Source organism: Meles meles, chromosome 3 (genome assembly GCF_922984935.1).
Source record: "Meles meles chromosome 3, mMelMel3.1 paternal haplotype, whole genome shotgun sequence".
Lineage (NCBI taxonomy): Eukaryota > Metazoa > Chordata > Mammalia > Carnivora > Mustelidae > Meles > Meles meles.
Genome location: NC_060068.1, coordinates 118984300 through 119010542, shown reverse-complemented (window position 1 = coordinate 119010542; position 26243 = coordinate 118984300). Strand labels below are relative to the sequence as shown.

Genomic DNA, 26243 nt, shown 5'->3' with positions numbered 1-26243 from the left:
TTCCTTGGAAAAAGAGTATGCATGGCATGTCTGACTAATTTTAACACAACTGTATCATCCAGACAACTTATTTAATGTTATGTAGCACATTGACTTGTCAAAAACTTGTCCATTGCCTTCTGTGGAAACCCAAAGGGTAAATAAGTTGTGCTATACAAATAGAAGATAGGCTTTTAAGAAACAGATGTGTGGTATCATCCTTAACTTGACAAAGCTGCCAGGTCTCCAAATCTACCAGTGTACTCTAGGTCAGTTTTATAACTTCCTTCATGGATGCCATTAACCGTCAATCATTTAGCAGAATTTTACTTGGCCTCCTTGAAAAGCAAGTAAATCATGACCGCAAGTTCGGGTTTGAAGCCTGTCCATAATTTGAATAACTTGGGAGTATGCACTGGAAATTCAAAATCCCAGGACAATAGAAAAGAGAGGGAGAGGCAAGTAGGACAACCAAAAAGAAACAGAGCTCTATTCTAGAGCAATGCTATCCAATAGAGTTTTCTGTGATAATGGAAACATTCTGTATCTTCACTGTCCAGTGTGGAAGCCACTAACCTCATGTGACTACTGAGTACTTAATGTGGTGAGAGCAACTGAGGAACTGAATTTCATCTTATATTTTATTTAGTTAATTTAAACTTAGCCCCATGTGTCTAGTGGCTGCCTTATTAGACAGTGCCTTTCTAGGGAGTCTGGGGGCACAGTCTGACCTGTGATCTTTTTGGACTGTGTCTTCCTTTCACAATTTTTCTAGTCCTGAATTTTTCTGCAAAAAAACACTCAGGATTTGTTTAGGCCATTGTTGGAACTTATAATCCTAGTAGTTTACATTTGTCTTGAACAGGCAATGGAAAAACACTTGCTGCTTTGCAGCTTTTGAGCCAGACTCTACTCTCAGGTTTGATGGTCCATTCATAGACCATTCACCTCCTTTTGCTGCCATGCCTCTGGCTCTGTTGTAGGAATCTTTACAAACTGGCCCACTCCATATGCACTACAATAAGCCGATTCATGTGATATTTATTCCTTCCTCCCCAGGTTTGCTCTTCGTTTTATACGGCCTGACCCTCGCAGCCGGGTCACTGACCCCGTTGGGGACATTGTTTCATTTATGCACTCTTTTGAAGAGAAATATGGGAGGGCACACCCTGTCTTCTACCAGGGAACGTACAGCCAGGTCAGTGCCACAAAGCATATAGATGCCAATTTATTGATATGGTTCTATCCACAAAGGAAAGCATAGCCCAGCACTGATCATGTCATTCTTTTACTCAGGAACCTTAAATACCTCTTCACTGCTTACAGAAAAAGAAAGCCAGCCCTACTTAATCTAATCCCAACCTCCTTTTGAGGTTTTTCCTATATAACTTGTTTCTCCATGCCCTAGGTTCCAGCTAAACCATTTCCTGAACATACTCTACTTTTTTCACCTCTGTGCCTTTGCTTTTGCTTTTCCCTCTACCTGGAATGCCTTCCTCACATTTTTGCTAAATGGAACCTTGCCCGTCCTTCAACTAGGTCATATCACTCCCTTCCCTATACCCTTTCTGATTGATGTGCCCTATCTGGCCTAGCTTGCAATTAAGATAGTGTCTTTCCTTTTGTGCTTTCATAGCTCTTTTTTTTAAAACTTACTGCAGTTTCACATTCTTCCATATATTACGGTTGATTATGTTCATGTTTTATCTCCTGTATCAGACAATAAACCCCTTGAAGGCAAAGCCCAAGTTATCTTTGATCCCTCACAGAATTGAATAAGGGCATAGACCATAGACTCAAGGCAGCACATCTTATTCAACCCAAGCCACACAGGCCTTTGAATTGTTAACTCTCAGGGGATGAAAATTAAGAGTTTTGTGGGTGTTAGGCATATCTCTAGTTTGCCAGAGAAAAATGTAGAAATAACACTGTGAACATAGTCCAAAGGATGGTTTTGTTTCAGGTTTTTGTATTCCTGAATCTATCTGGTAAAAAAGAAAAATGTTTACTCTTGCTTCCTGCTTTGATTCTCCTATATCAGCTTTTTCTCATAGTTGGTCTCAGTGGCTCTGCTGCCACCTTACTCAACAAGCATTAAGCTCCCACTGTATGCTGGATGGTGTGCTCAATGCTGGAGATGCAGACGTGAATGAGATGGGTACCTTTCATGAACCCTCCTTGCTATGATCCTGAGGGTAGACCGCCATTGGTCATTCAGGAAATCTTAATTGAATCGTAATGTGCTAAGGATTTTGGAAATGCAAAAGTATACATAGGAATCTTGGACACTGGCTGGCTTTGTCTTGAAAGATCTTTTAAACCCTTTGCTCTTTAGAATGCATTTGGGTCCCCCAGTCTCTCATCCCTGGGGTCAAGCTCATATTTGCAGTATTTTTTTATGGACAAAGATGGTGTAGCTGTAAAGAGGCAAAATTCTCACCTCCCTTTCACCTGGTCAGATTCTCCTATTTTTATCTTCCTTTAGACTGTGGGAACAGCTGACTTTTCTGTGATTTGTTGGGGACCTTTCTTTGTCAGCCTGTCTACTCTCATGTGCCTAATACAGTTTAAATCCTAACAACACTAAAACCTTTTCATTAAAGCTTGTTAGCGTGGACTTTTTATAGGGAGAAAAATGCCAGGGATGTGAAGGTAGGAGCCCAGAATCTGATTTCTTGTTCACCTTTTTTCCTCATTTCTCCTTTTGTTCCTTTAGCCTAATTAAAAGCTCAAGGCACAGTCATCATAATAACTAGTGATCTTCTGTTTTCCACAGGCACTTAATGATGCCAAGCGGGAGCTTCGCTTCCTTTTGGTTTATCTTCATGGAGATGATCACCAGGACTCTGATGAGTTCTGTCGGTAAGTAGATTAATCATTTGTTTGTTTAGTTACTTAATTTTTTTAATCTGCTGATATTTTGTAGTAATCAAGTTCTGCTCATGTCCTTTTCATCCCTCTCCACAGCAACACACTCTGTGCACCTGAAGTTATTTCCCTGATAAACACTAGGATGCTGTTCTGGGCGTGTTCCACAAATAAACCTGAGGGCTACAGGGGTGAGTTGTAGTTGTTTTTCCTCATTGAGATTGGTGAGATATCCTTGAAATAATCTGGGAAAATGTGCCATTTAGTGCATGATTATTCCATGTTAGACACAGTGCTACTGACTGACATTATCTTATTTAATCCTCTCAGTAGTCCTGAGATGGGGGTTGTATTATCTCTACTTCATGGTTTAGGAAACAGGTTCAGAATTTAAGAGACTGGCTCAAGATCATACAGTTAGCAAGCTCAGGTCTTTTAGACCCAGTCTGTTCTTTACAGGTAACCATTGCCAGGACCTGTTTGAGTTTTAAAACACCCAGTTCTGTCCAGCAACTTACTTTTAATCTAAATGGCTTTTTACAGAGGAGTTTACTCTTGTCATCAGCAATTTTAACAGATCATCGTTTGAGTACTTAGAGTGCTGATAGGGATTCAGAAAGTTCAAATCTTTGCTGACAATAACTCTTCACTGGAGATAAGTATTGTTAGAACTCAGTATAACATATAAAGGTAACCAGTGAAGAAAAATGTAGTTACTTTGCAGCTACTTCTGTTGAGCAACTTGAGTATATACTAGCATACTAGGCACTATGCTAGATCCTAAGAATCAAGATGTTTTGCCTACATCTTAAAATCTGAATCTTTACTCCTAATTGGTTTTTAAGCATCTGATAAGTTTGTGCAGTGTGCATTTTGCCATTCAAATATGGCTTTGGGGTTGGAGGGTAGTGGAAAGAAAGAGACTAAGGATATTTTTTATAGACGCTTATAGAATCTCTTCTTTCAAACCGTAAGGAAAACAAGTAAAACTCTGTTATGGTAAAACCTTGGTTATTCAGAAAACCAACTTTCTAAAACCCCTTTAGAACAGAAAAACTAGCTCTTTTGTTTGAGGGTGATGTGGGGGAGACTTAAAAAAGGGGGTAAGGAAGGGACTGAATAAGAGGAAGAAAAGGCAGAAGACAGTGGTGGAGCTCATCACCAGTGATATAAGGCTGAGATTTGCAGCCTTATTTCCTTTAGGCTTGACACCCGACATAGGGAAAAAAATCATGCTTAGCAGTAGTCAGATTTTTTTTTATAGATCCTTTCTTATCAAAAAGACATTGTCCTTGACTCCTGCAGTCTTCCATAGCATTGTTATGCCAGCCACCTTTCACCAGAAAAGCCTGTTCCATTCTAATCAAATTACCTGGGAATAGAGACACAAAAATAAAACAACAGCAGCAGAGATTAAGAAACTAGGACGAGGGGGCGCCTGGGTGGCTCAGTGGATTAAAGCCTCTGCCTTCGGCTCAGGTCATGATCCCAGGGTCCTGGGATCGAGCCCCACATCGGGCTCTCTGCTCGGCGGGGAGCCTGCTTCCCTCTCTCTCTCTCTGGCTGCCTCTCTGCCTACTTGTGATCTCTGTCTGTCAAAGAAATAAATAAAATCTTTAAAAAAAAAAAAAAAAAGAAACTAGGACGAAAAAAAGGTACTTAGAGAATAAGTGAGACCTCTTTCTTTCCCAAGTGGGATTAAAACCTTTCTCTCTTGCTCATTGTGGAAAGTCTAAGAGCTGATCTGATTCATCCCTAGGGCTGCACTTCACCTGTTGGCTCTTCTTTCTGTCAGTCTCGCAGGCTTTACGAGAGAACACCTACCCATTCCTGGCCATGATTATGCTGAAGGATCGGAGAATGACTGTGGTGGGACGGCTAGAAGGCCTCATTCAACCCGATGACCTCATTAACCAGCTTACATTTATCATGGATGCAAACCAGACTTACCTGGTGTCAGAACGCCTTGAAAGGTACAGGAGAGTTCTTCCTGGAACAGAAAGACCAGCTACAGATTTGAGTGGCTGACCCAGGGCTTCACAGATCCTGACTTATTCTCTGTCTTGGGCAGTTTTGAAAACCTTATGCATTTAGTGTTAAAATATTTATGTACGTTGACTGAAATAATTCTCTTCAAGTCATCTGCTCTTGGAGATGTGAATCAGAGACAAGGCTCTGTGCTCAAGAATGTATATATCATGTCATTTAGAATACTTGAACCATGATCTAAGGGGCTTAAATGTAAAAAATGTGGAATTGTTAGAACTCTTCCCCCATTACATAAGTGGTGTACATTAATTGTAGAAAATATTGAAAGCAGAGAAAAGCACAAAAAAAGAAACTTAAAATCACCCACCGTCCTACCACAACTTTTGGTATTCTGGTGTATTTTATTTTATAGATACACAGTCTCTCTCATTCACTCACTCCTATGTATACATACACACTTTTTTTTTTTTTTTTTTTGGAGAGAAAATTGGAAGTACACCAGAATGTTACAGTATTTTCTCTTTGGTTAGTAGGATCCTGAACAAGATATTTTTCCATTTTCCAAATCTTCTAAAGGCATGTATGTGGTTTTTAGTTTTATGAAAGCAATATATACAAAAATGCAGTAACCTGAAAGGGTATTTAAATGTAAAACGTGATCTTGATGATCACTTTTTGACAGTACTATTGTTACTTTTGTTAGAATTGAGAAAAGGATAGTTCTGTTTTTAAAGTTAAAAGGTAAAGGAGAGGCTTGCCATTTATTTTTCTGCCAGATTAAACTGGGAAAAAAGCTCATTCAAATTCTGCCATGCTTTGCTTTGGAATCCTTCATGGTAGTATGAAATACTCATCTGTCAAGATTGTCAACCTTTTTACCTCCCCAGAAGTTTCAGTATGAGCAAAAAAGAGATTGTTCTTTTCCTTCTCTCCTTTTTGGTCTGGCCACAGGGAAGAACGAAACCAGACCCAGGTGTTGAGACAACAGCAGGATGAGGCCTATCTGGCCTCTCTCAGGGCTGACCAGGAGAAAGAAAGGAAGAAACGGGAGGAGCGGGAACGGAAGCGGCGGAAGGAAGAGGAGGTGCAACAACAAAAGTTAGCAGAGGAGAGACGTCGGCGGGTAATGAGCCCATCTTGACTCGCTGTGATTCCCAAACTGATCTTAAGTGTGAAAGGAAAAAACTTGAAAATGATGGGATTTGTGGATGTTTTAATTCCTTGCCATTTTTTTTTAAAGTAAGTTCTGTGTCCAGTGTGGGACTTGAACTCATGATCAAGAGTTGTATGCCCTACTGACTGAGGCAGCCAGCTGCCCCCTCCTTGCCATTTTTATATTTACTACAAAAAGTAATATAAAAATTTTTTTTCAATTTTTTATTAAGAACAAATACATCACTGAGCAAAAGTCAGACAAAGCAACTCTGTTTCATGAAAAGCAAGTATAAATGGGTAACAAGCAGTTCAGAATTCACAGCAATATTTTTTATTTCTTAGCACTAGTCAGTGTTAACTAATTTTGCATTTCATTCATGATCTTTCGTCACATATTGCTACTTGATTATAGCTGGTGTCTTTTAGCCCTTCCCTTTCTTCCTGACAGGTAACTACCATAACATCATCAATAAATAATACATGTAATGCAGTAGCACTTTGAATTAGGGTGTTTCTGATTCTTGCCAAGAAGTTTTTCTTACAATAGCTGTCATTCATTTTCCTTCTGGCTGCGCAGTAAACCTACGTGATGATAGTAGTCCTGTTTCCCTGTTGGAACCATAGTCTCAACTTTGTTTTGTGTCTGTACAGAATTTACAAGAGGAAAAGGAAAGGAAGTTGGAGTGCCTGCCCCCGGAACCTTCCCCTGATGACCCTGAAAGTGTCAAGATCATTTTCAAATTACCCAATGATTCTCGAGTAGAGAGACGATTCCACTTTTCACAGTCTCTAACAGTAAGGACCCTCTAAGTTGTGTGAAGTGTATGCAGGGTCTGGGCTATAGATTTGGAAGCTTTTAAGGACTCTTGAAAGTGTTGTTGGTGTATCTGTTGCTCCGATGAATAAGAAGGAGTGGGCAGAGAGAGGAATGCAATGAACCGTGAGGTTCCTTCAGTTCTAGCTGCCAACTCAAAGGAGCTCCTAAGGTTTTTTTCATCGTGTTTGAGTTCTGAAGTGTTCCTCACCAGGAAGCTCCACAAAAGACTTGGGTATTTAAGGTGGGGGGCTCTTCCATGCTGCTCAGCTCACATTGGCTTCAGAATCCCGACAGAACCCCTTGCTCTGTCTCCACAGCACACTCTATCTCCACTGACGTAAAAGCATCAGAATTACACATCCGAATATAAATGCATATACAGTTTGCATGCAGTTGTCACTCTTTGTTTCTATCCATTTAGTCCATAAGAATCCCCACTTTGTGGGGCTACCTTTTGTATTTGGTATCTAGAAGTAAATAGTATTTGTCATTCCATAGGGAAATAGTTAAAAGCAGAGTCTCTTAGAGTCCCCCAGAATGATGAGGCTCCTGGGTGGCTCAGTTGGTTAGGCCTCTGCCTTTGGCTTAGGTCATGACCCCTGAGTCCTGGGATCCGGACTCTGTGTTGGGCCTCTTGCTCAGCGGGGAATCTGCTTCTTCTTCTCCCTCTGCCTCTCCCCCACTTGTGCATATTCTGTCTCTCAAATAAATAAATCTTCTAAAAACTGGGGATTTTCATTCTAAGATTAATGGATTCATTTTCTTGATTAGTGTACTTTTTATCTCAAGTTTCATCTGTAAAATGGATATCGTAATAGGTACTCTCTGATAGGATTGTTGTTAGGATTAAGTTCAGGCATAAAGTGTTCAACATTGCACCTGGCTCATAGTAAGCACTCACATGCTAACTCTTGTTTTTGGTATTTATAACCAAAAGGAAATTTCTGTTTATATTGATAGTGCATTGTCTTTTTAAATTTACCAACTATAGTATATTATGCCATTTCCCTGATAACTCAAAACAGTCTAGAATAAACTGCATAATAGAAATGAGGATGCACTGCAGTCAGGTAAGGCCAGGTGGCACATTTATTACTTCTCCTGTTTAAGTAAAGAACATTGGACAAGTTGTAGAATCTTTTACAGGGCCTCAGATACCTCATCAGTTAGATGGAGATATAATCTGCCCTTTGATAAATGTAAACTGAAGATATCTCAGGCACTCTAGGGGTTATACAGATGAGTGAGACATGGATCTGGCATTCATGGAACATAATGGCCAGTAGAGAATGTAAGACTCAGAGTTAATACAAAGTAAAAAGTTGTGAGGCATCCTGGGGAGAGAAAAGTGAGTAGCTTTCTCATTTTATTTATCTCCCATTTATGCATTTATTTCTTTTGAGTGAAATGTTCACATTCCTAACTTTGGATTCTTAAATTGGGATAACATGAATGAGCCTCACATAGTATATACTGTGTAGTAGGTGGTTACTAAATATTCATTCCCTTCCCCCTGGTGTTTCCTAACTACGGAGGTTTGCATTGGATTTTAGCTTGCAACCATGTTCACTAACAGTTTCACATCATAGTATACCTGAGCTTTATGGAGCTTCTACTCCCTAAACTCTAATTGTGTATGTGAAAAACCTAACAAAAATTAACTCTCTTAAGAGTTTCAGAAGAAAATCTATTAGAATTGTGGAACAGAATAGGCTTCTGGCCTAAGGGGAACCAATTCATTTGTTAACTATTTAATCCTTAAAGACTTTCTTTGTTTGTTTTTAAGATTTTATTTATTCATTTGAGAGAGAGAGTGTGTGCAAGTGGGGAGAGGGGGCAGAGGGAGAGAGACAAGCAGATTCCCTGCTGAGCAGGGAGCCCAATGTGGGGCTCCATCCCAGGATCCTGAAATTATGACCTAAGCCAAAGGCAGCTGCTTAATTAACTGAGCCACCCAGACCCCCCAACCCCGTTCTTGAAGACTCTTAAATAGGTTCTCAGTTTTTAAAAAAACAAACCTCTGACTGAAATACTTGATCATAAGTGGGGACAAAGCACAGAGGGGGGAAAGAAATGTAAAGTGTAGTGATGCTGTGGGCCTTTAACATCCATGGAGTTTATACATGTAACTGAGTAAAAATTCATAGTTTTTCATGTTCTTGCAGACTTTGTGTCATCTTCCTGTGAGATCTCCTCTTCGTAAATAATCCCAAAAAGTGAATATACAGTGGAATACTCAATTTTCAAAAAGCTCAGCTCTTGATAGTAGTAAAATGCTAAGATAAAAAGGAATAAACTGTAGAAAAAAATCTCCAGGTCTCATGAGTGGGCAGAAAAGTGGCAGCTGACTTTCTGTTAAATAAATGCATGTTAGAGAGACTCCAAATCATTTTTCTATCTGTTAGGAACCAAAAGTGACCTCTGGAGGTGATGTGCATTGTCAGTGGTAAACAGGAGATGCCAGTTTTATACCAGGGTTGAATATTTTCAACAGGATTAAAAAGGAAACAAAATATTGTTTAAGGTCTTTGTTGGGTTCGTACCAATAGTATTTGTTGCAAGTCTAATTGATGCATCTCAACATAAGGAAAATAATATTAATGGAAATTGCACAGAGAGACAGGAACTATAAATGATCGAGGTTGGTAGATTAAAGTATGTGAATTTATAAAACCATGAATGGATTTAGGAAAGAGGAGTATGGATTTACTCCTTAAATTCTGGAGTCATGGGGCGCCTGGGTGGCTCAGTGGTTTGGGCCGCTGCCTTCGGCTCAGGTCATGATCTCAGGGGCCTGGGATCGAGTCCCACATCGGGCTCTCTGCTCCACAGGGAGCCTGCTTCCCTCTCACTCTCTCTCTGCCTGCCTCTCTGCCTGCTTGTGATCTCTCTCTGTCAAATACATAAATTTAAAAAAAATCTTTAAAAAAAAAACAAACTCTCTCCATTGGCAATGTATTCCTTGAGCATCCTACTTGAGTTTAAAAAAAAAAAAAAATTCTGGAGTCATATGTAGCCTCTTAAAAGCTCTAAAGAGGTAGATTTAAGACAAATGAAAAAAGGACTGCTTCACACAAAGGGGACTAAACTTAGGAGAGGTAGAACAAAAAGAAAATAGATGCCCTCCAAATAGGGTAACTTGAATGTTATGTTCCTGATCTTCGGGATTGACCTGAAAGAGATTAACACTGCCCTTCACAACACATCCTTCAGACTCTTTGGTAGAAGTAGCATGCCGGATGAAGAGGGCCATAGAGTAGATCCAGTATGCCAGTATTTAATGTATGGTGTCAAGAGACAGGGAGCGGTAAAGGTGGCCTATTCATAGTACCTCACATTTTAAATGTTAGTAATGGGAGTTTTCTTGATGTCACCTTACTTCTCATTAAGAATTTACCTTTATTCTATCAGAGCCAGAGCAGGGTGAGAAGGGCATTCTCATAGAAGAGAGGTCTGCATGAAGAATGTCAGATCTTGACCAAATTAAGGAGAGTGTCTACATGTGGGGACTGCCTAGTGCACAGAGTCAAGAGCCCGAGCGGCCTCTGGTGTGGTGTGTTGGTGTGGGGTGTTAAAGCCAGAACTGGGTGAGGAGGGGGAAGTGAACTCATGGTTTTCCTGTGTACATATATATAAGGAAGTTCAGATATAGATGTGTGTATGTATATACACATACTCTCTAGTTTTTCTCCATAGAGAGTGCTTAGGAGCAGCAAAACCCCAATAGCAATGAACATACCTAGCATCTAGATCATGGCTTTTAAATAACCATTGTCCATTAAGAAGAACCAGGGCTCCTTGGAGAAATGACTGATTCCAAATCGTGGGCAGGAAAATACAAGACCAGCCCAGAATAGCAAGGAATTATTGAAAAAATGATGGAGACTTGCCACAAAGACGCAGAAGCCATCTTGGATGGACTCTTCTAACTCCATCTGGAACATTTGAATATTGAAATAAATACTATAACATTATAACCTACTGAATAAAATAGGGAATCATGATTCTATGTTAATATAAATAAATAAGGGGTGCCTGGGTGGTTCATTGGGTTAAGCCACTGCCTTCGGCTCAGGTCATGATCTCAAGGTCCTGGGATCGAGCCCCACATTGGGCTCTCTGCTCAGCAGGGAGCCTGCTTCCCCCTTTCTTTCTGCCTACTTTTCTGCCTATTTGTGATCTCTCTCTCTGTCAAATAAATAAAATCTTAAAAAATAAGTAAGTCAAAGTTTAAGGAATAGTTGTCTCTGTAGTTTCAAAGTACCTCCCCACAAAATCTCTTTAATTACAAAGGAGAACGGAAAGGCTGTGACAGTGGAGAGGCCTGGCAGGCACCACCTGGATGAAGGTATCAAAGTGCACATTATAGGTAGTGGGGCAAATGGGAGTTGTGCTCCAGCTGGATAGGATGGATTTAGTGGAATGCAGCATCATTTCTGTAACACTCCTGCCAAAGAACATACCTGGAATTGAATCGTGAATACACATTAGATGAAAATTGAAAGACATTCTGCGAAATAACTGACCAGTAATCTTTAGAAGTGTCAGGGTCATGAAAGTCAATGAAAGACTGAGGGTTTGTTCCAGACTAAAGGAGGAGACTTAGAAGATGTGACACTGAAATGAAACACATAATCCTAAACTAGATGCTTTTGCTATGAAAGGAAACTAGCAAAACCTGAAAACCTTAATAATAATTTAATATATATTGTTACAGCATTAATGTGCCAGTTAAATTTCCTGTGTTTTGAGGGCTATATCATGGTTATGTAGAAGATTATCCTGTTTATAAAACATACACAAATATTTTAGGGGTGATGGGCCATCAGGCTGGCAGCTCATTCTCAACTGGTTCAAAGAAAAAAAATTCTGTTCTGTACTTCCCACTGTTCTGTAACTATGATTATTTCTCAGTAAAGAATTTTTAGCTCTTTATCAGGTTGTCAAGAAAAAAGCAGATGAATTACTTCAGAAGTAGGACTAGCATTGGGCATGTAATCTCTTAAAATTAAGAGCGGCCCTATGTATTTGCTCTGTGAAATGGAAGGACCTCATAATAGAATTCCAATGTCATGCGATGACTTCATATTCCGAGTCATCCTGGAGAGAGCTGGCAAAGGGGATATTTGATTTCATAGTTGTGTTTTCTGTCTGTGTCTTTCTCTAACTGTCCTTTTTCTGTATGACCTGCAGGTAATCCATGACTTCTTATTTTCCTTGAAAGAAAGCCCGGAAAAGTTTCAGATTGAAGCCAACTTTCCCCGGCGGGTGCTGCCCTGCATCCCTTCAGAGGAGTGGCCCAACCCCCCCACGCTGCAGGAGGCCGGACTCAGCCACACAGAAGTTCTCTTTGTTCAGGACCTAACAGATGAATGACATTTTTTCTTCCTCTCCCCTCCTACCCTAATCCCTAAAAGAAATGGAAAAACAAAAACAAAAAAAACAGAGAAATTCATATTATTATTATAATACGATATTTTTTTTAAAAGACTGCTGCATCCTGAGGAAGGATCAGAAACCATGCTGCCTAAAAGAGTCACCACCTGTGTGTGCGTGCGAGGTCAGCAATGAACGTTCCCGCTGGCAAGGCCACCCTTCCCTACTGCCTCTGCACCACGCACCTTCCAACAAAAGGAGACTCTTCACCTCCGACCCAGTCATTGTCCCTGCTGGGGAAGGGTGGACATTCCCACTAGTTCTCATTCATTCTTGCTTTTATGGAAAATAAAAGTGAAAAAGACCTCCATCAACCAGCTACTGCAGCATCTCCTGAGGACTTGCTTCTCCCACCACCGGAGAAGAGAGGGAAGAGAAGGCACAGAATAGAGATGTTCTTGAACTTCCCACAATTTATGAATAACTTCTAAATGTTTTCTGTTGCTTTGTAATGACCAAAGGAATGAGGCTGACATAGGCGTTTTTTCCCTCAACTTTATTTGATGAGAGCCAATTCTTAAGCCCATGAGTTCATGCCCTGGGCTCCTTAGCCCACAAGAGTGTAATAAAGGTGGCCTGGGCTGGTTTATGCTTATTTCTGCCATTTTCCCTCTCACATTCCCAGACAGGTGGTTCTTTTTGGTCCAACTCTTGCTGTCCTTTCTTGCCATCTGTGTGCCCCACTGGGGAATATTGGGAGGAAATCTGGGTTCGTTGCCCCACAAAGTCTATACAGATAGACCCATATACATGGCGTGAACTCTGTGTATACTTAGTATACACATGACTGCAGCTTTCCCTTGGACTCTGTACCAAGTGGTTGTGGGATCTGAACCAAAGGATAGCGGCTCTTCATTCCTCTTCTAACATTTGCATGCTCTTCTGCCCAGCCTTGAGCTTTCCTGAATTGCCAAGTTTGGTGCTTTCCCAAAGGACTAGGAGGACCTCTGGTAGAGCCAGAAAGAACCCCATGAGAGTTCTGTGCCTATCTCAGAGTGGGAGTGTGGTGGTGGTGGTGGTTTAAGGGTAGAACTAGAGACCTTGAAGGGAGCCAAGCCAACTCTCAGCCTGTGTAAACTGTTGGAAGGCACATTTAGTTTCTGATGTAACCATCTGCTGGACGCAGTTTTTAATCCTCTCTATTGCTGTGTTGAAGTAATAGGGTTTTTTAACCTCTGGATATCTGTTCACTGGTTGAGTTTATGGTAATGGGTGCATGGGTCAGGCCATGTATTAACAGATGCCAGCATGAGCTGGCAAATACTCCAAAGTGTTCTACAGCTAGACTAGGCAGGCTCATAACACTGCAACCTATTGAAGTAACTGTAGTTTTTAGCATGCTGTGAGACCAGGGGTTCACATCAAGATAAAACATGGTAGATTTCCAGCCTCCAAAGGCTTTCTCTCTTGCTTACCTAAAATCTAAAGGCCACTCTTTTAGGTAGCAGTGATGTGTCTTCTACTCTCTGCAGCCCTCACGGGTTGGGGTAAACATCAAGGAACAGAGTAAGAAACCTCACACAAAGCACCTGGGAAGCCTAGGAATTTCCCAGTAGCCTCGGCACAGGTTTCTAGAACACTGTTTCTAGGAAAATTTATTTCTGCTCCCGACTGCCTATTATTCCATTGTTTCCTGCTGCCTCAAGCCCAGGTGAGTGGGAAATCACTGTCTGACTGTTGTGTTGGCCTTAAAGGAATCTGGAGTGAGTACCAGGATAAAGCGTATTCTCCATCCAACCGTATGTGAATTCTTATTCCTGCTAACAACCATGCAAAGAGGAATTTTTCCACTTAACTCAGAGCCTCCTTAGTCGAACTCGCAGCTGTTTCCCTGGCAGTACACAGGAGGGGAGGATGTTAAGGGCCTTTGTTAGGTTGGGTGTACCAAGTGTCTTGCCCACACCTCTTTGGGAAGTTGTAAAACTTCTTCCCTAATTCAGTCTGCATCTTATTCTACAATGTGCACTTTATGTCTCTTGCCCTTTTAAAACTTGTTCAGTGAAGGAGGTCAAATGCCAGAATATTAAGAAAAAGTCTATGTCAGTACAGTTCTTGGAATGGCCTGCCCATTACTTCAGGTTTCAGGAGGTTTTATCTGAAGCACATGTTCCTTCCTAGTCCATGTTGAAACAGGCCTGCTTTGCTCAGACCCCATTCCTGTCTCCTTGCTGACTCTAGGGCTGATGCCTAGGTGCCATCTCCCTCCTCCATGAAGGATGCACGTTTTGTCACTTAAAGCCAGTACAATCTGTATGTTATTCCTAAGGACCTCTGGGAACTCAATGGGACCTGTAAGGGAGAAAATAACAGAAGTATCTGCAAGGATTTGCTCATTTCCAGATCACCTCTGGGTTATTTCAGCTGTTTATCAAACAGCAAGTCATCAACCTAACAAAAACACTTGTTTCAAGTTGTGTTCTGCAGTCCCAAAACTAAAGTTGTAGATTCAGCTGAAAAACCATGGGAAATGACCAAGACACCTGTTGGAGTCAGTTGAATTTCTGCAGCCTCAGTGGGGCCTTTCTGGTCTTTTCTTCCACTTCTACAGAATTTCCTGCAGCAAATACTTCTTTGTCCTTGCTTTCCTCCACTATGATGTTTGGATAAAAATTGAGCAGAGGAGAATATTTGTCTCTTAAAAAAAAAAAAGGAAACTAGAATCTTCAACTGAGCAGTCATTATGAAAATTGCTAATGGTGCCAAGGCCAAGGAAAGAGTTTCAGAAAATGACTGTGGGAAGAAGTGATAACCCCCAGAATGCAAAGTCAGGGGAGTATTATCTGGTGCTTGAACAAGGAGCTCCACTTTACAACTGGTTTTTTTTAGGACTTGTGAGGAATGCAGCAACAGGAAATCCATCCACAAAGGATGCAGTGCCCTAACTTGTACTGCACCTGAATAGTTATGTGATAATTTACTGAAGAAATCTAGTGTACTTTAAATTTTTTTCATAAAAGTTTACATTGTATTGTAGGTTAACATTAAATGTTTTATAACAAAAATCTCCAAACAAGTTGTGGGTCTTTCTGTCCAGGAGAGATGTGGTAGGTATTTTCCTATGTGTGAAGGAAAGTTTGGGAAACCATGGGGGTGGGAACAGGGTACTGCATTGCCGAAAAGCAAGAGAGAATCAAAGACGACCATGGAGTTAAAATACTGTATTCCAGTGAAAGGAGGCAGGCAACACAGTGCGGTATAGCAGAAGCAGCAGACAGATCCAGGTTTGAGTTTGGGCTTTTCTGACCTCAGACAAGTTCTTTCGTTTCCCCTAACTATAAATGAAGTTAACACCATCTGTGTCAGGAGGGTTTGTAGGTTAATCAAATGTATATGAGGTGCCCAACACAGGTGTCATTGTTCCCTTTCTCCATGGGAGTGTGTTCTGAAGGAATATTTTCTTGCAGTTGTAACTGTCAGTTTCAAAAGGGATGCCATGTCTCCTGCTAGAACACACCCACGTCCTTGTGAATGAACGAGTGCCTAAAGAAGAGTCACCTTTGATCTAACGAAGTCTGGACTGTTGGAACTCCCCTCCTAAGGTATTTTTGCTTATTTTTTAATTTCTGAGAGGAAATGCCAGCCTTGGTTCTTTGCCTTTCTCTTCCCCACTCTCTGACCTTGCTCCAAGAACTCACTCCTGTGAGCTACAAATTCTTGTCATCTTCATAGTATACCCTGTTGCTTATCTGAGGATGTGGGCTTCCTTTTTGTTGGTTTTGTGTGTGTGTGTGTGTGTTTTGTTTTATTTTAAGATTTTATTTATTTGACAGAAAGAAAGGGAACACAAGCCAGGGGAGGGTTAGAGGGAGAAGAAGCAGGTTTCCTGCTAAGCAGGGAGCCTAATGCAAGGCTTAGTCACAGGACTCTGGGACCATGACCCAAGCTGAAGGCAGATGCCTAATGACTGAGCCACCCAGGCACTGCTTGTTCATTTTTTAAAAATGTAGATCTTAAGTGTAAACTAGAATGTCTTCTGCTCAGTCTCGTAAGTCTGCAAGAAGCATTGGTTCACCTTAGGTTAGAATCCACTTTTAAAAATGAACACTTTGCGGGCACCTGGGTGGCTCAGTTGGTTGAGCAACTGCTGTTGGCTCAGGTCATGATCCCGGAGTCTCAGGATGGAGTCCCACATTGGGCTCCCAGTTCCATGGGGTGTCTGCTTCTGCCTCTGACCTTCTCCCTTCTCATGCTCTCTCTCTTCTCTCTCAAATAAATAAAAATCTTTAAAAAATAAAAAATAAGGGGGCACCTGGGTGGCTCAGTGGGTTAAAGCCTCTGCCTTCAGCTCAGGTCATGATCCCAGCGTCCTGGGATCGAGCCCCCCCGTCGGGCTCTCTGCTCCGTAGAAAGCCTGCTTCCTCCTCTCTGCCTGCCTCTCTGCCTACTTGTCTGTCAAATAGATAAAAATCTTTTAAAAATGAATAAAAAAATTAAAAAAAACACTTCACAATTGATTGTGAAGGTTATGTGTAAAATTTTTGCCATCAATTGACAGATTAAAGGATGATTTGAACTCTGACGCCAAATACACTTGGTTTCAAATCCTGGCTGTGGCCATGGTTTTGGTCATATGACCTCAGCTCTCTAGGTTTCAGTTTCATCATCGGTAAAACAGGGCCAGTTGTAGCCTTGCAGTCAGGATGAAGTGAATTGCTGCTGCAGTGACCCGGCGCACAATAGGTGTTTGCTAAGGAATAGCTCCGATTACTGTTTGCAGCACAGTCTGTAGTTTGCCCACTGCTAACAGTCCATCCTAGATGCAGATAAAGGAAGAAGAGCAAAGGGGAAAGGGTTAAGTTGATGCTTAGCTAATGAGCGGATAATGTCCAACACTTTTTTTCTTGCCATGCCTCCGGTGTTGTATTTTTACCCTGATGGAGCCACCAGCCCCAAAGTCTCTTCCTCCTGACCGTGGACTCTGTGCTGAGCCTCTCCTTCTCCTCATGGCTCTAACTTTCCCCTTTTCTGTCTGCCCTTCTTGGGAACTCTCAGAATGATGCCCCCAACTCCCAAGTTTTTAACCCTGGTAAGCTGAAACCTGGTTTTCTCTTGAAGATACCACTTCAGAAAAACCCTTAATCAGGGACTGTTCATTTTCCTTCAAATCTAGAAACCAGAAAATGGATCCGTATTTCTCTTCTGCTGCTTTGATCCACTGTTGTCCAGGACACTGTTCCTGAAGCACATGCCATCTCCTTGGACTACTTTATACTGTTGTGGTTGCTACTGGACATTCCCCCAGATACTGGCAACTGATACTTTCTTCTCCACCAGCAACCTAGGTGACTCTTACATCTTATATACATGAATTTCCTAAAATTCTGGTCCTTCTCCTGATTTGACTTATGTAGCTGCTGAATGTAGTAGAAAGAGGCTTTGAGTCAAATCTGAGTTTGAAACTACCCCTTGCTGAGTAATCTAGGGTGTTCCCTCATCTATAAACATCAAGGCAGTGCATCCTTGCAAAGTTTAGTGCTCTTTAAATGGACTTCTGGGAAGTGCCTGGTGGTAGGTGGAAGAATGCTAAGTAAATGTTTGCCTTCTTCGCTCCTGTCCCAGCAGTGCTGTGCTTTGAGGTTAGCCTTCAACGTGAACTGCTTCACCCTCAAGACCTCAGAACCAAACCCTTATTGACCAGAGCCTTTAGTGCTCCAGCTCCATTGTCCCTACACTGCCCATAAGGCCTTTCTGGCCCTCTCTACACCTCTTAATCTGCCTACCAGAATTCTGTTGGCTTCATGCCCCTCTCCACTACAATCCAGTGCTGTCACAATTCCCAGAATTAAACGAACCATTTGATTTCTCTCCTCTTGTTCCTTACGTTGCAAAGTCCTAGCTTATATATCACAGTAAACTGAGGAGCCTTGGTATTGCTGCCCACTTACGTGCTCCAGCTCTGGGAAACTCCCCATGTGTTTCTGCCTCATAAGCATTGCTCTATTGTGTCCCCTTTCTCAAATCCAAGCCCTGCTGCATCCTTTTCACTCTAAGTCCACTGCTAAGCAGCCTACTTCCTGAGAAATTCAAGTTCTTGTCACAGAACTTCATCTTTTTCACTTCCAAATGGTCTGTGTTGTTACCTGTTTCCTCTCTTTTCTGTCTTGTAGGTCTGTTTTCTCCTGAAGGAGATAAAACACACAATAAAATCCCCGAATCTTAAATCCACAACTTGATAACATTTTACCTTTATGTGTATACCAAAATCAAGGTACAATATATTTAATCACTCTAGAAAGTTACCTTGTGTGTCTATAGCTCCTCAGAGACAACCACTATTCTGGCTTCTTTTACCATAGAAGTTTTGCTTGTTCTTAAACTTCATATGAATGGACTCACTGTGTGTTTGTGTGATTTTATAAATTGTTTTTGTTTTTTTAGAGCGCATGAATTAGGGTGGGGAGAGGAGGAAAGGGAGGAAGGAGAAAGAGAATCGTTCAACAGGCTCCACACCCAGCATAGAGCCCAACACAGGGCTTGATCTCATGATGCTGAGATCATGACCTGAGCTGAAGTGAAGAGTCAGATGCTTAACCCACTGAGCCACCCAGGTGCTTCTGTTGTGTGTGTGTGGTTTTTTTCCTTTAAATTAATTAATCTTCACACCCAACATGGGGCTTGAACTCACAACCCTGAGATCGAGTCACTGAGCTGACTGAGTCAGCCAGGTGCCCCATCAATTGTTTTCTTTATTCAGGTATTCCTATTCATAATAGGAAACTTTAGGAAGTGCAAAGGAACAATAAAAAAAACTTTATAATACCACATTGTCCAGAGGTATCTATCGTTATTATTCCAGTGTGTGTCTTCCCAGACTTTACCTATTAAAAACTTTTTCTTCTACAAAAATGGGATGGCATTGTAAATACTGTATTATCTCAATTTCACATCTTCTATATATTTTTAAATGACTGCAGCATTTCACTGAATGGATGTGCCATAAACGATAAACTAATAAAAATCCTCTTATGACATTTTAGGTTCAGCTTTTTTTTTTCTTTTCTATGTACAACTTAATAAACATCCATGTAGTGATAAATGTTCACATCCATGTTTGTTTTCTCAGGGAGGTAAAGAAATCGAAGCAAAATTACTGAGTCACAAAAGGATGGAATTTTGCTTTTTTAAATGATTGATTTCCAAATTTTAGTGCAAAAAGTTATTTGTATTTCTGCCAGCAGTGTGTGCTCAGTCTCCCATTTGTGTCATCATTGCCAGAACCTTTACTAACAACTATCCCATTTTCAATCACCTGAGTCTCCTTCCATGTTCCATTTAAAAATGTTTGGCGGGACGCCTGGGTGGCTCAGTTGGTTGAGCGGCTGCCTTCGGCTCAGGTCATGATCCCAGCGTCCTGGGATCAAATCCTACATGGGGCTCCTTGCTCGGTAGGGAGCCTGCTTCTCTCTCTGTCTCTGCCTGCCACTCTGTCTGCATGTGCTCGCTCTTGCTCTCTCTCTCGGACAAATAAATAAACCTGGGTGGCTCAGTGGGTTGAGCCGCTGCCTTCGGCTCGGGTCGTGATCTCAGGGTCCTGGGATCGAGTCCCGCATCGGGTTCTCTGCTCGGCGGGGAGCCTGCTTCCCTCTCTCTCTCTCTCTGCCTGCCTCTCTGTCTACTTGTGATCTCTCTCTGTCAAATAAATTAAAAAAAAAAAATCTTAAAAAAAAATAAATAAAAATGTTTGGTATCTCCTCCCTTGCAAAACCTTAAACTTACCCAGAAGTTACCATCCTACCTCCTTTCCTGCCAAGATGGCTTGCACAACCAGCGTCCACTTCTTTCTTAACCTCCTTTTGATTGAACTTCCATCCCCACTAACCATCTCTTATGGTCAGCTATAACCTCCTAATTGATCTCTTACAAGATCTCTGTAAATGTAAAAGTTCCCCAGTTGGTATCTGATACAGACTCAAGTGTCCCCTTGTTTCTGGCCCACAGATTGGGGGTCAGATTATGTGAACTAGGTAAGGGAATCACACTTCATCCTGAGGGCCATTGAGGGGCTTTAAGCAAGGGAGATACATCAGATTTGGGTGTTAGAAAGCTGATTCTGTCACTGGGGAGACTGAATGGGAGGGAGCCAGGACTAAGAGGTGATATGATAGAGTCCTGGATCAGGAATGATTTGGGAATGGTGGGGGTGTTAATGATGGAAATGAGAACTATTTAGGAAGCACAATGACCAGAGAGGACCTGGAGGCTGATAAGATATGGTGATGGAGTGAGAAATTTGAGGGTGATGTCCAGGATCTGACAACTGCATTTAGGAACAGAAAGTCACTGGTGACTTTCACAGGTGCTATTTCAGGGGAGTACAGTATCGGAAGGTAGAAATAAATGAATGGGAGATGAAGTGTAGGCAGCTCTTGGGAAATTTGTCGGTGGAAGGTATTGGAGGAAATAGAACAGTCCAGAGAAGAGCTGTGAATGAGAAAAGGTCATTTGTTTTAAGGTGGGAGAGACTTCATTATGTGTAAACGTTAAAAGCAATGAGATTTTAGAGGAAAATGTTGAGATGCCCCTGGGGTGGTGGAAGGGTTGGCCTTAGGAGGAAGGATGGGAACAGAAGTCAAGGTATTTGTAGATTTGAAGGCAAAAAGTTGAGAGTGTGTGCATGTGATGGCCTCTGTTCTGTCAGGTTGTGGGGGTTGATGAGGTCAGATGTCTAATAAGACTTGAAATAGCCATTTTAGAGAGCAGGCCAGAGTATGGGAAGACTTAGGTGGCTTTCTGGAAAAACAGAGCCCAGGTGAGACTCAGACCAGAATACATAGTAAGGAAAGACGTGAAAAGCCAGGCCCTGTCACCAGTCTATTTCCTTCCTGCTGCCAATTTCCTTTCTGAAAATGGGTCACATGCGGGCATTCAGTTTTCAGCACCTCCTTTGTCCCACCCAGGTCAAAGTCCAGCTCCTCAGCCTTGAGCTGGAGATTTCAACTCTAGGCCCTTGCAGAGCTTCATAGCTTTGTTTTTCTGTTCTTCCTCATGGCCACACTAACCAACCATTATGGATCTCTTGGTTGTTCCCTAAATATACCGTGCATTTCCTGCCTAAAGATAAACTAACACAACTGGTACTCAGGAGAAATTTGACAGAGAGAGAGAGATCACAAATAGGCAGAGGTAGGCAGAGAGAGAGGGGGAAGCAGGCTCCCCGCTGAGCAGAGAGCCCGAAGTGGGCCTCAATCCCACAATCCTGAGATGATGACCCAAGCCGAAGGCAGAGGCTTAACCTACTGAGCCACCCAGGCGCCCCAAGAGAAATAGTGTAAAAGACATGCTGTCAATTCCTCAGACTCTTCTGGTGGCCAGCAGGCAGTGCCCAGACCACGTGATTCTGGTCTTCCAGAATCCTTTTTATAAGACTCTGGCTTACTGTAACATAGGTACTAGCAAGGAAAGTAGACATAAATCATAATTAGCATGGTATACCAATTTAGGAACACAGTAATTGTATACATCTGGATCTTTTCAGGTAGCTCTTACCTTTCTATTAGAGATCTTTAGTTGCAAGTAACAAACAGGAAATCCACTGTAGCTAATTTAAGGAAAAAAACTGATATGTTGAAAGACCATGGGGTAGGTCCCAGAACTGAAAGATCACAGAAAGGGTGAGGTCCAGGTTTCAGAAGAGGTGGGTTGGTGGGAGGGTGTTGTCAGAGGTAGAAGATACCCTTGGGAAGTCAGGACTCCCACCTTTGAGAGGGAGGAACATAATCGGCAAGTAGATTGGGGTTTCTGTGCTTAGTTGCACCCCATATATGGCAGGGCCTTTTTAAAAAATTGCAGAAAAGTATAAAAAAGAAAATAACCCTTATTCACATTCCTGCTACCCCAAATTATTAATATTTAGGCATATTTGCTTCAAGCTTTTTTTTTCCTGGATATACTTTGGTTAAAATACATCAAATCTTTATTCATTTGCTAAAATAAATCCCTTCTTGCTCAGCAGATGTGGCTAATTTCTGACGGAGCACCTGCTATTGTGTTGTGCACTGACTGGCAGTGAGCCCTCTGTTTTTCGGAGGCCTTTCCCAGTGTGCAATTCTCTGTCAGAGACTTGATCTGAGGTTGAAATAACAGCAGAGGCCAATGAGTTTGCCTCAGCTTGTCAGAACTGTGGAGGTCAGGGAGGGGATGGTTCGAGGAATCATCATTGTACAGAAAGATCATTGGATACGGGACAGATTAACAGTTAATTTACTATGCTGGGACGATGGAAAGAACGAGAGGTCAGGGCCTGGGCAAACACCTGGGCCCCAGGGCTGGGGTCAACTTCCCTCATGCTTTCCCTCCCAGCAGCGTATTTGTTCACTTATTCAATCATCTGTTGAGAAAACCCTCACTGATGCCTACTGTGTCCATGCCCTTTTGCTAGGATCTGGGAACATGGTGACTGTGATGGCCCTTGGTCTAGTGAAGCAGAGACATGGGCAGCCAGCGGGATTGATCATAACAGGTGAGACATGTGGGGGAAAGCTGTCTGCATGGTGGGCTGTGGAAGCAGAGTAGAAGTGTGGCCTGCTCTGGCTTGAGGGAGGGATCTGGGGAAGCTCACTTGAGGAGAGGCATTCAAACTGAACTTTGGGAAAGGAGCATGCTTACCAGGAAAAGTTAAGACATTTGAGGCTACATAGTGTGGTTCAATGGCAAAGGCTGCAGGGGTGGGTAGACCGACCTGGGCTTGAGCCCTTGATCCCAGCTCTGGTGTGTATTGGCTCTGGGATCTTTGCCAAGTCCTCTCCCATCCCTGGGCCTCCCTTTCCTCAGCAGAAGTATGAGGGAGGTAGTAACAGTTTTACAGTAAAGAAAACAGAAGGACTCCATGAGGGATAACTTGGCAGTATGGTAGGCACTCACAAAATGTGAATGGTCTTCCAAGCAGGGGGACCAGCATGCACAACATGGGTAAAAACAGCATGTTGGGGAAACCATGAGAACCTGGTCTGACTTGAAGGAAGGAGGGGAGATGCAGGGGCTAACAAGAGTGAGACGAGATTGTGATAATAGTTCTTCTACTGCCTCCATTCCCTCCCACAGGGAAGCTGGAGAGGCAGGTGAAAGGAGGAAAATACAAGTATGGAACCCCATTTCTTTGACATCACCCATCTTCCAGTGAAATGACAAAGGGGTTTATCTCCAGGGCTGCAATCAGTGTCCCCATTCATAAAAAAAGGAAAAGAGGAGACAACATTCCTTCTGTGGCTGTCATCCCCAAGAACCCCATAAGGGACAGAGGACTTCCATTTTCTGTTGCATCCCAGGAGGCTGTAAGGTAGCAGTGGAGCATGGAGGAGGGGGGAAAACGGACTGACCTCTGTTAGAGTTTTTCAAAAGTGGGTTTTCTGACTTGGAGAATGCAGGAGTGGAAAGACTACCAGATTATCCTGATTCTTGCCATTTTCTGTGTGGGCCTAGGGCTAGGCTGTGGCCTCTCCGAGCTGCAGCTCCTCCAGCGGGAAACCAAAGATGATAATGCCTCAATTAAGGGAGCTGAAGAGCAAATGAAACACTACAGTTTATAAGGCCCTCTGGGGCCTGGCCCCTGACCACCTCTTCAACTTCATCTCTTCAACTTCACCCTGTGCTTTTGCCCTAACTCTTTCTTACCTCTGGGCCTCTGCATGTTCTGTTCCCTCCTCCTGGAATGCTTTTCTCCTGACTAGGTAGCTCCTTTTCATCATTCAGGCCTCACTGATCTCAATGTCACCTCTGGGAGACCGCCCCATTTTCATGACCCTTGTGATTAATCTAAAGTTATTCTTTACTTATATATTCTGTCTCTCTTGGAATGCCAGCTTCCTGGAGGCAGGAACTTTGTCTCATTCACTGGAGTTCCCCCACTGCCTAGAACAGTGCATGGCTTTGGGCAGAAACACTCAGCCAGTTCTGTTGAATGACTTTATTTAGCCAAACAACATGCAAAGCAGCCTACAAGGTGCTGAGGACTCAGTGGCAGTTAAACTGCCCTTACAGAGTATGTAGGCTTTTACACCTGTGCCCAGAGAAGAACCCTGAAAGTCTTTCCCATTAGCATACAGGCTGAATCCAAAGGGTGCTGAGGCACCATGGCCAAAGGGGTGAGAAAGTGTCTGTTCCTGGAGCTCCACCTTCCTCCCTCCGAGGACCTGTGGTGTGCACCCCTTGGTGAGATGTTACCAATTCTACCAACCGTTATTAAAGAAAAGACACACTTGATTGCCACTTCATTCTTCAAGAAATGGTTACCAGGGTCAGGCATAGTTGTAGTTACTGGCAGGCAGAGCTTCTGATAGAACAGCGTGGTAACCAGAATGAACTTCTACCTACCTCCAACCCTGCAACACTGCCACACCTTTAAGTAACAGAAGTACAGCCCAAAGATGATAGGATTTTAAAAAATATCTTATTTATTTTTTTAAGTAAGTTCTATGCCCAAAGTGAGAATTGAACTCATGACCCTGAGATCCAAAGTCGCATGCTCTACCAACTGAGCCATCCAAGAGTCCCAAAATGATAGGATTTAGAAAAAAAATTTTTAACTTATTTTTTATTTGAGTATAGTTGACATGCCACATTACATTAGTTTCAGGTGTACAGCTCAGTGATTTAACAAGTTTATCCATTATGCTATGTTCGCTACAAGTGTAGCTGGTGTCACCAGACGACACCATTACAATTATCATTGACTATATTCCCTATGCTGTGCCTTCTGTTCCCATGACTTACTCATTCTGTAACTAGAAGCCTGTATCTCCCACTCCCCTGCACCCATTTTGCTCATCCTCCCCCGCACCTCGCCTATGGCAACCATCAGTTTGCTCTCTGTATTTATAGGCCTGATTCTGCTTTTTGTTTAATAATTTTTTTTTTTTTTTTTTTTTTTAGATTTCACTTATGAGTGGAAACATTTGGTATTTGTCTTTCTCAGTCTGACTTATTTCACTTAGTATAATACCTTCTAGGTTTCCCACAGTTGGCTGTACACTACGTTACATTCCCACCAATAGTTGCTTTTTCTCCACATCCTTGCCAATACTGTTGTTTCTTGTCATTTTGATTTTGGCCATACTGACAGGTGTAAGGTGATACCTCATTGTAGATTTACTCTGCATTTCCTTGATGATTAGTGATGTTGAGTTGAGCATCTTTTCATGTGTTTGTGTCTATCCCTGTGTCATCTTTGGAAAAATGTGTATTCGGGTCCTTTGCCCATTTTTTAATCAGATTTTTTTTTTTTTGGTGATGATTGTGTAAGTTCCTTATATATTTTGGAAATTAACCCCTTATCAGATGTATAATTTGCAGGTATCTTCTCCCATTCCGTAGGTTGTCTTTTGTTTTGTTGATGTTTTATTTCTTCTGCAGTGCTAAAGCTTTTTATTTTTATGTAGTCTCAATAGTTTATTTTTGCTTTTGTTTCCCTTGCTTCAGGAGACACATCTAGAAAAGTGTTGCTACAGCTGATGTCAGAGAAATTACTGTCTGTACTCTTTTCTAGGATTTTTATGCTTTTAGGTCTCATATTTAGGCCTTGAATCCATTTCAAGTTTATTTTTGTGCATAGTGTTAGTGATCTAGTTCCATTCTTTTGCATGTAGCTGTCCAGTTTTTGCAACACCAATTTATTAAAGCGTGTCTTTTTCCTATTGTGTATTCTTGCCTTCTTTGTCATAGATTAACTGACCGTATAATTGTGGTTTTATGTCTGGGGTCTTTGCTGTTTCATGGATCTATGTGTCTATTTTGGTGCCAGTGCCACACTGTTTTCATTACTGCAGCTTTGTAGTATGTCTTGAAATCTGGGATTGGGATACCTCCAGCTTTTTTGTTCTTAATCAAGTTTTCTGTAATTCTTCTGTAGTTTCCATACAAATTTTAGTATTTTTTGTTCTAGTTCATTGAAAAATGCTGCTGGTATTTTGATAGGGATTGCACTGAATCTTTAGCTTCCTTTGGGTAATATGGAAATTTTAACAATATTAATTCTTCCAAACAATTAGCATGGAACATCTTTCCA

General features: G+C 41.9%; 2 protein-coding genes and 1 non-coding gene across 6 annotated transcripts in view; 2 read left to right on the top strand and 1 right to left on the bottom strand.

The window, feature by feature from the left end:
• Positions 1-12839, top strand: part of FAF2 (Fas associated factor family member 2) — a 70110-nt gene extending 57271 nt beyond the window's left edge. Inside the window, exons 5-11 of the mRNA XM_046000219.1 lie at positions 1039-1177; positions 2756-2841; positions 2947-3038; positions 4643-4820; positions 5788-5959; positions 6643-6786; positions 12002-12839. Of these exons, the coding sequence (XP_045856175.1) occupies positions 1039-1177; positions 2756-2841; positions 2947-3038; positions 4643-4820; positions 5788-5959; positions 6643-6786; positions 12002-12184 (994 nt within the window). The 3' untranslated portion in view covers positions 12185-12839. The remainder of the gene's footprint in view (positions 1-1038; positions 1178-2755; positions 2842-2946; positions 3039-4642; positions 4821-5787; positions 5960-6642; positions 6787-12001) is intronic.
• Positions 12840-15725: 2886 nt separating this feature from the next.
• Positions 15726-26243, top strand: part of LOC123938652 (mitochondrial import receptor subunit TOM7 homolog) — a 16338-nt gene continuing 5820 nt past the window's right edge. For 3 of the 4 annotated variants that reach the window (XM_046000237.1, XM_046000236.1, XM_046000235.1), the window contains exon 1: positions 23365-23519. In XM_046000237.1, the coding sequence (XP_045856193.1) occupies positions 23365-23519 (155 nt within the window). Of the gene's footprint in view, positions 15784-22622; positions 22704-23284; positions 23322-23364; positions 23520-26243 lie in introns of those variants that run through there. The other variant, XM_046000238.1, reaches the window with a different exon arrangement.
• Positions 24656-24728, bottom strand: TRNAQ-UUG. The gene has a single exon. It is a non-coding gene; the product is annotated as a tRNA-Gln (tRNA).